This window comes from Typopeltis vanoorti, chromosome 16, assembly GCF_054136105.1.
Source record: "Typopeltis vanoorti isolate ZY-2024b chromosome 16, IOZ_Tvanoo_1.0, whole genome shotgun sequence".
In the NCBI taxonomy this organism is placed as follows: domain Eukaryota; kingdom Metazoa; phylum Arthropoda; class Arachnida; order Uropygi; family Thelyphonidae; genus Typopeltis; species Typopeltis vanoorti.
Window position 1 is genome coordinate 73,774,433 of NC_143564.1, and position 13,593 is coordinate 73,788,025.

The 13,593-nt window shown below is 34.0% G+C and overlaps 1 protein-coding gene across 1 annotated transcript in view; it reads right to left on the reverse strand.

Moving 5' to 3' along the window:
* Positions 1-13,593, reverse strand: part of LOC150098132 (E3 ubiquitin-protein ligase arih1-like) — a 214,068-nt gene that overhangs the window by 45,350 nt on the left and 155,125 nt on the right. The window contains exon 12 of the mRNA XM_090406578.1: positions 10,798-10,971. Coding sequence (XP_090262704.1) covers positions 10,798-10,971 — 174 coding nt within the window. The remainder of the gene's footprint in view (positions 1-10,797; positions 10,972-13,593) is intronic.

Below are 13,593 nucleotides of genomic sequence, written 5' to 3' on the forward strand. Positions count from 1 at the left end.
CATCATCCAGTAATCGTAACGAGAGAAAGAAAATTCTATAAAGGAGTCAGTGCCTACGTGGTGAATTTCACTGCCATAGAATAGATGATCCTATGTATTTCCTTGATTGAAGAATAAGGTAAAGATTGTGAAAGCCCATCTTAGTGCCAAAAGAACTTAGGAGTGATAAGTTATAGAAGAGTTTGTCATAGGAAGGTAAAATATCGGAAAAAGATAGAGACCAGTGTAGAAGACCCATGTCAAAAGGTATACTATAAAATCTCGTGTCAATTCAAATCATATGTAACTAGTCATTGTACAATTACTGAACAGTTGAAAGGATTAATGAGAATTATACTAGGACTTTAGTACATATCAAACTACAATAAAAATGAGCTTGTTATTATTAATTAATACGTAATTCATGTGCCTAGAGATTTATGCATGTACATTGTATTTTAATTAAGAGAGTTTTAAAGGTCAAAAGTGTGTATTAGCTCAGCGAAAGGATAAATTTAATCCATATTGTCTTGTGAGAAAATTAGAGTAATTGATTATATATGTCCTAGAAAATACAGAATTATAGCGTGATCAAACCAGTAAGGGGTTAGACAAAGGATCAACTAGTTCTAGAATTATACATGTTTATATGTATAGAATCTGTTATGGCGATATGATCACAATTCTCATGTAGGATAGGATCTTAACCTAATAATTGTGTTTAGCTAGTGAAAATTTGTATTATATATTCTTAGTATTGAATTGAGTTTTATTTGATAAAGAATGAATTGTACCGTGTTTAAGATATACCAGCGAAATATTAGCTTCTAAGTTAATAAATAGTTATTTTCTTATCCATCTGTGTTCATATCATAATGTGAAATCTATTACAACATTACACCATATTTAAGAGTTTTCAATAAACTTTTGTTCATTGAAAATATAGATGTCTGAGATTGCTGCTCAATGCACCACTTGTAAAAACGTACGAACCTAATCACGCAGGTGTGTGTGGGGGGAATTTGTTAAGTTATGAGTTAAAAGTCACGACTGCATATTAGTTTCACACTCAGACTTATTTTGGTAATTGCTCCTTGTTTTTGAATTTTATATCTTAAGCTAAATATCCTGAAAGGCGCAGTATAAAATAAATATTTAGGGACACTAAGGGGAGAAGAAGCTTGAATATTTGTATTTGGATGATATTTCGTATATAAATAAGATTTGGACAAAGACAAGTAGAGTTTCACATGTAAGGATAGTTGAAAGCCATCATCATCATCAAATTCCTGCCATGTACCCTCAAGGAGTGTACAGGATATGATAGTACTACATGAAAAATTTACATCATTACTAACTTCCTATCTACAATTTTCCTCCAAATCAGTCTGTTACTTGTCAAAACTCCAACATTATCAGATCTTATATTTCTATCGTCTAAGGCACTTTGTACCGTATCAATCCACCTATATCTTGGTCTTCCTCTTCATCGTTTTCCTACCAACCTGGCAGAGAACACTTGTTTTGCTAATCTTTCCTTGCTCATTCCGTTTAAGTGACCATAACACATGAGATTAGCTCTGCTGATGCATTCCTGGATGCTGACAATGTCAAGTTCTTTCCTAATATCCTCGTTTTTAATATTATATTGCCATTGATGCCATCTGTTCACGCCTATAATCTTTCTAAGGACTCTCATATCTGCGGTCTCTAGTCTTTGGTCAAGTGTTTTACTTCTGACCCAGTTCTCAGATCCATAAGTTAAAACTGGTTTGAACACTGTCTTGTATACAGCTAATTTAGTGTTACGACTAATTTCTCTCTTGTTCCATATGAATTTATTCAATTGACTTCCCACCATACCAGTTTTGCTGATTCTGTTGTCTATTTCTATATTTAATTTACCATCTTCACTAAAAATCGTGCCTAAGTAGCTGAAATGTTTTACTTGTTCCACAGGTTCTCCATTCACAATACAGTTGATATTTTCAATGATTCATTCTGCCTATTTTCATTGTCTTTGTCTTTTTATTGCTGACCTTCATACCATATCTATTACAACAGCTATTCAATTTAGTCAGAGAATCTTGCAGACTTGTAGCGGATTTATTTAGAAGTATAACATCATCCGCATAAAGCAAAGAGCTGACATCTCCAATTTTGATATCATGTTTAATACCACTTTCTTTAATAATGTGATCCATATAGATAATGAATAACAGAGGGGATAATGTACATCCTTGTCTCACACCAGATTTAACATTAAACCATCTTCCTGTACTTCCTTCAATTCTAACTACTGACTTACAACTCAAATAAAGACTAAGTATTGTTTGATATAATGCCCCATTGACACCATATAATTGCAGCGTATTGAATAGCTTCTCTCTTGGCACCTTGTCATATGCCTTTTCCAAATCGACAAAACTTAAATATAGATCTTTGTTATATTCCCATGCTTTCTCAACTATTTGTCGTAAAGTGAAGATCTGATCCTGACAGCCTCTATTTGGCCTGAATCCAGCTTGTTCTTTGCCAAGCTTTCCTTCCACAATTCTTCTCAACCGTTTCTCAAGTATACTTGCATAGATCTTGCCAGGAACACTCAGTAGGGAAATACCTCTGTAATTCTCACATTCAGTTTTATTTCCCTTTTTATATATTGGTACTACTATGAGAGCTCTACTCCAATCATCAGGAATTCGTCTCTCTGTCCAGGCTTTCTGAACTATGCAGTGCAATCACTGTAAGACTCTTATACCACCATACTTTAGCATTTCTGGTCGAATATCATCTACTCCTGCTGCTTTTCCACATTTCAAGCCTTTGATGGCTTTTTCTACTTCAAGTATGGATATGTATTCCTGACTGCATGCCTGGTCAGTGTTTTTTTACCACTGTGCTATCATCACTGCTTGTTTCATTTTGCAGTTTTTCAAAGTAATTACTCCATACTTCAAGCATATTTTTTTCTCCTGTTTTCATGTCACCTTTATCATCTCTAACTCCTTTTACAGCACTCTTTTCTCCATTCTTAACTTCTATAATAACCTCCAGAATATTTTACCACCTTGTTGATATTTATTTTCTATATTCTTGCCAAAGTCCTCCCATGACTTTTGTTTAGCTAGTTTTACACAGTGTTTAGCATTCCTGCATTTGTCTCTATATTCTCTAAGAGCACAAGCTGACTTATTTGACAGAAACTTTTGATATGCTTTCTTCTTTTCCTTCACTGCCTCTTTAACTTCCTGTGTCCACCAGGGAGTTCTCATTTTTTTTATCCTTGCAGACAACCTCACCACATGCCTCTCTGGCTGAATCAATCAATGTTTTCTTCAAAGTTTGCCACTGAATCTCCAACGTTTGATTCCTGTTCTCAAACTCTTTCATTTTTTTTCAATAATCTTTGTGTATTTTAGTCTACAGTTCACATCTGAGAGCTGCTCAACTTTTATTCGCTTTAAAACTTTCTTACATGTCGTTCTTTTCAATATAGTTGAAAGCCTAATAATCGTAAATTGGGACACAACAGCATACAGCACTCGGAAAGTATTTCAGTGCCTGAGACGAGATATTGGAAGTATTAAAATCTGTTTTAATCCTTTCCGAGTGCTGTGTACATTCCATTAAGCCTCCAACATGATGTTCTCACAGCACTTAAGCCTCAACACACGGATTAAGATAAGCTTATCAGCATTAGCAAAACACAATTCTATCTCATTTCCCACAATAAAGAACACCCTCTTCCTATTTTATTTCTGAAAACACCCAAATCTCTAAACAAGATGAGATTTCTCTTCTTGAGAACAAACATTATTGCTTCAACTACATCTAACAAATCAGGATTTCTTTTATACTTAAGGTACTATTTTATCTCTGAATAGTCTTTAAACCCTAGACAAATCACAGAGAATTCAACCACTGAACGTTGTTCTAACATTTACGGAGGTATTAATCTTAAGAGCTTCCTAAAAATACTCAACTCAATTCAATACAGATGAGAATAATTAGGCTGAACAACCATCTCTTTCACCAATTCTTTCCACCCACATTCAGAGGTATTCTGTTTCCAATTTGCCATGTAAAAAAAAACATATATGGGGGATAGGTACACAAAAATAACCAGACTCTGAACTTGGTGTGCAAGCATCATTCTGTATGAACTGGTTTGTTGTTCTGGCTGCTTTTTTTGCCAGTGGTTACAAGAAAGTTTGACGATTTTGTGATGGCTGACCATAAGGAACAGAGAGTGTGCATGAAATTTTGTTTTCTTTTGGGTAAAACTGCAACTGAAACTATTGTTATGCTTCAGCAAGGCTTTTAAGGACAACACTTTAGGTAAAACACAGGTCTACAAGTGGTTTTCCCATTTCAAAAATGGGAAAACGTCAACTGAAGACTAACCAGAATTTGGTCAATCTTTGACAAGCAGAAAAGATGAAAGCATAAAAAAAAAAGGTTTGCAAGGCAATCACTGAAGATCACTGAAAGACTATATCGAAAGACTACTGAGCAGGTTTCTGAAGAGCAGGATAACACTGAATTTCCTATTGAAAAGAATAACATGCAAGAAAGTTTTAAAGCGAATAAAAGTTGAGCAGCTCTCAGATGTGAACTGTAGACTAAAATACACAAACATTATTCAAGAAAAAATGAAAGAGTTTGAGAACAGGAACCAAACCTTGAAGAAAATCCTGACTGATTCAGTCAGAGAGGCATGTGGTGAGGTTGTCTGCAAGGATAGAAAAATCAGAACTCCATGGTGGACACAGGAAGTTAAAGAAGCAGTGAAGGAAAAGAAGAAAGCATATCAAAAGTTCCTGCCAAATAAGTCAGCTTGTGCTCTTAGAGAATACAGAGACAAATGTAAGAAAGCTAAACACTATGTAAAACTAGCTAAACAAAAGTCATGGGAGGACTTTGGCAAGAACAAAGAAAATAAATATCAAGAAGATGGTAAAATATTCTGGAGGTTGTTGAAGAAGCTTAGAAATGGAGGAAAGAGTGCTGTAAAAGAAGTTAGAGATGATAAAGGTGACATGAAAATGGGAGAAAAAGATATCCTTGAAGTGTGGAGTAATTACTTCAAAAAATTGCTAAATGAAACAAGCAGTGATAGCACAGTGGTAAAAAAACACTCAACAGGCATACAGTCAGGAATACATATCCATACTTGAAGTAGAAAAAGCCATCAAAGGCTTGAAATGGGGAAAGGCAGCAGGAGTAGATGATATTTGACCAAAAATGCTACAGTATGGTGGTATAAAAGTCTTACAGTGGCTGCACTGCATAATTCAAAAGGCCTGGATAGAGGGACAAATTATCGATGACTGGAGTAGAGTTCTCATAGTACCATATATAAAAAGGGAAATAAAACTGGTTGTGAGAATTACAGAGGTATTTCCCTATTGAGTGTTCATGGTAAGATTTTTGCAAGTATACTTGAGAAACAGTGGAGAAGAATTGTGAAAGAAAAGCTCGGTGGAGAACAAGCAGGATTCAGGTCAAATAGAGGCTGTCAGGATCAGATCTTCACTTTACGACAAATAGTTGAGAAATCATGGGAATATAACAAAGATCTGTATTAAGTTTTGTCGATCTGGCAAGAGAGAAGCTATTCAATGCGCTACAGTTTTATGGTGTCAATGGGACATTTTAGTTGTAAGTTAGCAGTTAGAATTGAAAGAAGTAGGAAGATAGTTTAATGTTAAATCTGGTGTGAGACATGGATTTTAGTTGTACGTCAGCAGTTAGAATTGAAGGAAGTACAGGAAGACGGTTTAATGTTAAATCTGGCATGAGACACTGATTTTAGTTGTACGTCAGCAGTTAGAATTGAAGGAAGTACAGGAAGACGGTTTATTGTTAATCTGGTGTGAGACATGGATTTTAGTTGTACGTCAGCAGTTAGAATTGAAGGAAGTACAGGAAGACGGTTTAATGTTAAATCTGGTGTGAGACATGGATTTTAGTTGTACGTCAGCAGTTAGAATTGAAGGAAGTACAGGAAGATGGTTTAATGTTAAATCTGGTGTGAGACATGGATGTACATTATCCCCTCTGTTATTCATTATCTATATGGATCACATTATGAAGGAAAGTGGTATTAAACATGATATCAAAATTGGAGATGTTAATGTCGGCTCTTTGCTTTATGCAGGTGATGTTATACTTCTAAATAAATCAACTACAAGTATGCAAGATTCCCTGACTAAATTGAATAACTGTTGTAGCAGATATGGTATGAAGGTCAGCAATAAAAATAGGCAGGAACATTGAAAATATCAACTGCATTGGAATGGAAAATCTGTGGAACAAGTAAAACATTTCAGCTACTTAGGCACGACTTTTAGTGAAGATGGTAAATTAAATATGGAAATAGACAACAGAATCAACAAAGCTGGTATGGTAGGAAGTCAACTGAATAAATTCACATGGAATAAGAGAGAAATTAGTCGGAACACTAAATTAACTGTTTACAAGACAGTGTTCAAACCAGTTTTAACTTAAGGATCTGAGGGCTGGGTCAGAAGTAAAACACTTGACCAAAGACTAGAGACCGCAAATATAAGAGTCCTGAGAAAGATTAGAGGAGTGAACAGATGGCATCAATGGTAATATCACATTAAAAACGAGGATATTAGGAAAGAACTTGACATTGTCAGCATCCAGAAATGCGTTAGCAGAGCTAATCTCAGGTGGTATGGGCACTTAAACAGAATTTGTGAGGAAAGATTAGCAAAACAAGTGTTCTCTGCCAGGTTGGCAGGAAAATGACCCAGAGGAAGACCAAGATATAGGTGGATTGAATGGTACAAAGTGCCTTAGATGATATAAATATAAAATCTGATAATATTGGAGTCTTGACAAGTAACAGACTGATTTGGAGTAAAATTATAGATAGGAAGTTAATAATGATGTAAATTTTTTATGTGGTACTATCCTGTACACCCCTTGAGGATACATGGCAGGAATTTGATGATGATTTCCAAATTAAATGTGTCCACTAAATTTGTGCCTCATTTGCTCAGAGAGGATAAAAAAAAAAATCACATTAATATTTGCCACAATTTGAAGAAGCAAGTTATTAATGATGAGAACTTTCTTTCAAAAGTTGTGACTGGGGATGAGTCTTGGTGCTATGGTTATGATTCAGAAACAAACAAGAATCAAGCCAATGAAACATGAAAATTTACCAAGACCCAAGAAGGCAGATCAAGTTTGAAAAAATGCCAAGACAACGTTGATTTGTTTTTTTGATGTGAATGAGATCATACACGAAGAATTTGTTTCTACTGGACAGACAGTGAGCCAACATTTTTATCTAAATGTTTTGAGAGGATTGGTGATAGTGTGCAATGAAAATGGCCAGAGATGTGGAGTAGCAGAGATTGGTTGCTTCATCATGACAGTGCCTCAGCCCACATGGCCTTGTCTGTCCAACAGTTCTTCACAACAAACAACATGACGCTTGTTTCTCACCCTCCTTACTCACCCGATCTCTCTCCATGAGACGTTTTTTTATTCCCACGGATAAAGAAAACCATGAAAGGGTAGTGATTCGTTGATGTGTTAGATGAAGTGAAAGAAAAGTTGCTGGAGGCCATAAACAGTATTCCAGGTTGAACAGTTCAAGAACTGTTTCCAGCAGTGGAAAAATCGTTGGGACAAGTGCACTGATTCACATGGAGAGTACTTTGAAGGAGACTAGAATATGGTATTATAAACTTTAATAAAAATTTAAAAAAAAAAAATAGTAATTCTGGTTATTTTTGAGTACCACGTCACATTCCTAAGAATACAGTGACACTGCCATTAGTAAATAATCATGAACAAGTTCCAGGTAATTGTGATTTCTCGATTATTTCACTCATCATGTTGTGGCAGGTCAATATGCTTCCCTAGGTTGACAAAGTCTCCTGCTTTACACATCTCTTTTGTTCTGTGACACTTGTACCTGGCTAATCACTTTACATGTCATAACCAAATGATCGCTCTCACCAAGGGCTGTCCTTTTTGAAACTTCATCTCTTATTACTATACGAGACATCATTATTAAATCCAATGCTCATATACTATATAGTATATGAGGTTAAAAAGAGACAAGGTGGCTGAGTGGTTAAGGTGATGGACTGCTAATCCGTTGGAGTTTCCCTGCTTGGGTTTGAATCCCATCCTTGTTGATTGAGAGAGGACTTGAAATAATTACTGGAAGTAGCAAAAGAAAAGAGTGAGAAAGTTAAGATAGCAGGTCTGTTGCCATGGTATGACAGAGTAGAGTTGAGAAAGAGGGTCATAATAGCAAATGACTCAATGCGTAGGTTATGTAGGAGGAGTGGTGTGTGGAGTTTGCGAATGTGTGGAGTGAGTTTGGCAGGCAAAAGGACTTATACAAGAAGGAGGTTTGCATTATCAGTGGGAGCCAAACCCAGAGGTCTTGCTCCCATTGATGAGACCTAAATAAAAGTCAAAAACCAGTCTGGGTAGTGACCCTTCCCATAATGTATAGCATTATACATGCCTGCAAGGATATATGCTTTGCATTATGGAATACTAAGGCAAGTGATGTGAAGTCATAAGCTTCTATATACGAGTTGTCCCCAGTCCTGAAAATACTTAAGGCGCAAACTTTGTTTGTTTACACTTGGATAAAGGATTAAACCAAGTATATAATTTCTTGGTATCTTTCATTTATAGTCATCCATTATTATCCCCCACCGCTCACTTAGCGATTTCATTTGCCTAAATATTTCAGTATCACCACCATGTGCATTCCTTGGTCATCAACATCCCACTGAATATCTAAAACTCCTGATTGTCTCACCTCAACCTCACACTAAATGGTTTCAAAGCCATTATTATTACTATTGCTTACTTTAAAGTTCCACATGATGAAAGGAATACAACTTATCAGAAATCGTATTGTCCCATCCCTCTGTTAACCTTTTTGTCTTCACAAGAAACTACAAGATTCATCATATTCTATTTTTTCAGTATATTGTATATCATCCTCTGTCAACTATGTCTCACTAACACCAATGATTTGAAGACTGACTTGTTGGTTGGAAAGCAGAGATGTTATCCACTTAGCCAACCAGGTTGATAGATTTAGGATCTCTATTAAAATTGAGTCATTTTAATTCTGGTTTAAAGCAGACCATTTAAGTGGCAAAATTAGGTCTATAGTGAAATAATTTAAGTTTCACAGGCTTCACTCTGACGTGATAAAATGACCAAATGAAATTCGCTTTGAAACAATATGAAACAAAATCATATGTAAACAATTATAAGGGCATGTTAGTGCAATGTGCATCTGGTGACATGCACATGCTAGGACAATAATCAGTCTTATTGGAGTCATTTTAACCTAAAGGTTAAAATGACTAATATTTCATCTCTGTCACAGAGTATGGTCAGGAAGCACATGAGGAATGGACTACCATTCAATGTTGTGAGTGCATCTTCAGTAAATGTGTTTGAGCAGAGATATGTAAGCAAAGCAGTAAGTGACACAGAAGAGGAAGCAGTCCTTCTGGAGGAGCTTCCATAATAATAACATCACAATCTTATGAAAATCGTGAATTTTTAAAATATGATTAAGTACATGATCACATTTAAAAGACACTGAAATGATCATGTTTTACAGATGGATATGATGCCTATGTTATTTGTTGTAACAGGATTTCTTAGCAAATATCAGGTGTGATAACAATGGCAAAACAAAAAAGATTTTCTTATCTAGTTTAGCTCTGACAAATCATTCAAACAAAGCTAATTCTAAAAATTATTGTGTATATTACAAAATATTACAAAACCCACCCTCTTCAAGGACATTGCACGTAATGTTTTCCCACATATTCCATTCTGTGTTCATAAAGTAGTCAAGTACTGATGGTATTAAAGAATCATTATTTAATAGAATTAATAATCAAAGAAATAAAAGCAGATCCCACAGATCTAAAACCTGTCTCTATATTGTATAACATCCTTATAATAAGAGGTTCAATGGAGTTTAATAGTCAGAACAAATGACTGTCATTTATTAAAATTCGATATAATCTAGTTGCACACAAGCATATAACATTTAATTTTTTAAATTAGTTGCTTTTCGGAAGATCTGATCATGAAAATTACTAAGAAACTTAGATGAAATCTCTATGCTATAAATGATTCATATGTCTCTTCTTACATATTACTGAAAGAGTGGAAATATTATTATTATTATTACGTGACACCTCTAAGGAGTCTGAGACTTGTCGAGGGAGGGCAATCTACTCTACAACTCTGTCTCCACAATTTAATCCACCAATTTCACAGGACCGCTTATGATGTAAGCTATAAAACTTTCAAACATAAGAGGAGTTTTGTTAGCTATTAGTGAAGCTAATCTCATATATCCTTCAAACACATTTCCCAAACTACACCAGTAGTGGACATTTTTTCCACCCAAAATACAATTTTTTGCACCACATCACATGTACATGTATTTATACGTAATGGTTTTTTACTGTTATCTGATATAGGTTAGGAAACAGTCTGGACTAAGTGTGTATGCCAATATTATTAAACTTGAATAAGCAATAGTTACACATTTCAACTGTTTAATTTAAATAATAATAAAAAAAAAAAGATATCATTTATAGCATAATTTTCTCTATCAACACCTCAAGGTTTTTTTCCAAGAAACAATATTGAGCCATGGACCACATTTTGAGAAATGCTCATCTTTGAGTGAAACTAAAATAATAAATCTTCACTATAACTGAAGTGGTTTATTAATTATAATTTTCATAAAATATGACTATACATACCAACCTCAAATATAGCAGACTGATTATTCTTCTTAAGATAGTAAGCAAAAACATAGGTGTACATTAAAGTCTGGCGACATTGACAAAGGACATCAACAGCTGTTTTCAAGAATTGAACCTCAATCCACGACATGTGTTGTTGCATCTCTTCCATTTTTACTCTAATGGATTCATAAAGCTTAAATATAGGAAAAAAAAAATTAGGAAATATACATTGTATGTTATTTTAAGAAATTTATAAAAAGATAACCTCTGTACAGGCTAGTCAAGTTCTTCCACATTATTTTACTCAAATCATGTTGTAATAACCTGCAGTATGAATAACGAAAGAGATACTTATGGGTTTCTGCAAAATTTCCACAATATGGAAAAGCATTCCATTATCCAGAGGTGTTATATATCTGTTGATGATCATTCTTCAAACACTACAATTAAACATCCAAGTCCATACCGGAAGAAAGAGTTCCAGACAATTATGCTTCTGTCATCAAACTTCACAGATAGGATGATGCATTTGGTATAAGATAAAAAAACATCTACTTTGCTCACACTTGCCCATCAATTAGGAAAGATTGAAATGTGATTTACATTCCATATCACAGACTGAATGTTCTGTGGATCATGTTCTTTACATCAGTGTAATCTCTGCTGTTTTGCTTTAGTTGGCCGAGCAGTTACCTTATCCAAGCTAAACTTGATATTTGGCTTATGTGTAAATGCTCTTCCATAGAGCCTGGTTCAATAGAAAGAACCAAATACTAACCTGAAGCTTTGCAGATGTTATGAATTCCTGGTTGATGGTTTCCATATTGGGCTCTATGATTTTACATCATCTTTCCAAATAATCCTATGTGTTAGTTTCTTCAGTCTTTCCATGCATTACTTCTCTGAAGTGGCATTCATATGTTTCTCCAGGTTGATAATTTTGTCAGTTGATTTGTGGGTGATGCAGTCTTTTTTATTACTGCCATATATGTTGTCTTATATAACAAGTTTGATGACAGGAATATATATATATATATATATATATATCAGTATATTTTATTTTAAAACAGGAAGTGTCCAAGTATGCATAATTTATTAAGTGTAAAATTTATTTAGAATGATAATGTAATTTAATTTTCTGAAATCTATCAAAATTATGATCTGCTGAAATGATCTGAAATCTATCAAAAGTATGCTGTTTATGATCTTAATGTTTTATGCAAATATGATCTGATGAATGAGGTTGCATTTTTATTTTATACTTAAGGTAAGGTCACAAGTAAAAAAGATATGGTAATAAGTGTGGTAAGGAGTGTAATTAGTATGATAAACAATAAAAACCTGGTTGATTTTTGGTTTTTATAATAGTTATATTGACAACAGCAATGATACTGAAATGAAGCATGTGGTTTTTAAGTATATTTTTAAATATGCTGAATCCTATATGATTAATTTTGTTTATTCATCTGACCATATGTTTATTAGAGCTCGTTACAATTTTTGAACCTTCTCAATCTGGTTTAAATTAAGACCATAAGCAGGGTCAAAATGACTTAAAATTATAAAAAGTAATAATTATGCATTGGCTGGAAAGAATTTAATGACACGGTATTTTAGGATTGTTATAAAATAGTCCGAAGGTTGTGTCATATCAATTTTATTTTAAACTATATTTCATGGTAAAATTAGGCCAAACAATCAATCTGAAATAATATAAAAGTATGTATTATAAAGAAAATAAATAAATTACCTACATAAATTAAATTTAGTGCTAGGTTCAATGCTGATAATGACAAAAATGCTATTGTACTATTCTTCCTCTTTTGATAACTGTCTTAGATCATTGCTATACCTGCTCCTTTTAAATAAGTAGATTGGCATTAATTTAAAGCTCAATGGAATGCAAACAATGAGGTTTGAATTAAACAAATCTGAAAACCACGACCATTTTCTAAAGGTTTTCTGTGTATTTCCTTTCCTAATTTCCCCACAAAGTCAAATTTTACTGAATGAAAATTTTCTTTGGCTCAACCTTCAACCCAAATCATATGCATGAATAACTGATCAGCTTCTCAATGGTGAGTTATGAGAACAAGTAACAACATTCCAAAAATTACCGATAAGTTAGTAATAAACTAAACATTTCCTGTAGTATTATCATAATTATCCTATACTCCTTGAGTGTGCATACCAGGAATTTGACAACGATGACAATTGGGGGGAAAACCAACTCCACAGCCACAAAGTGAGATCAAAATCTCATAGCATGATCTTATGAGCAACGGTGACAAAAAAATTAAAAATAAAATAAAATCAGGAAAAACTATCTATAGCTGGTTAACTGATCCATGATTAAAAATATAGATGATAAACATATGAATATATTCTAAATTTAATGGAAAAATTTCTGTATGTGTGTGTGTGTATTTTTTTAAAAAAAATATTAAATGACTGAAAGCACAGAGCTAAAAAGTAAAAAATACTGTTTAATTAAGCACAACTAGTTTCATCTTCATAGAAGACTTCTTCAGGTGCACAATAAGAGGGAACAACCACACAAAAATTGAAAAAGAATGAAAAAACCTATACATTAAAACGTCAGCATATTGACATTTGAAGCCGTTCTGTGTATCTCCTCATTGTTGGGCATACGTTCAACATCTTGTGAATGCCAAAGTTGGATGGCAGCACAATAGAAGTCTGAGAGATTATAACTGAGGTTGTTGTTAAGATGTATTTGATTAAGGACAATTTCTTTGGATTCAACAATTCTTTCTAGTTCATCATAGCAGCAAAAGATATTTTCAGATTTGTC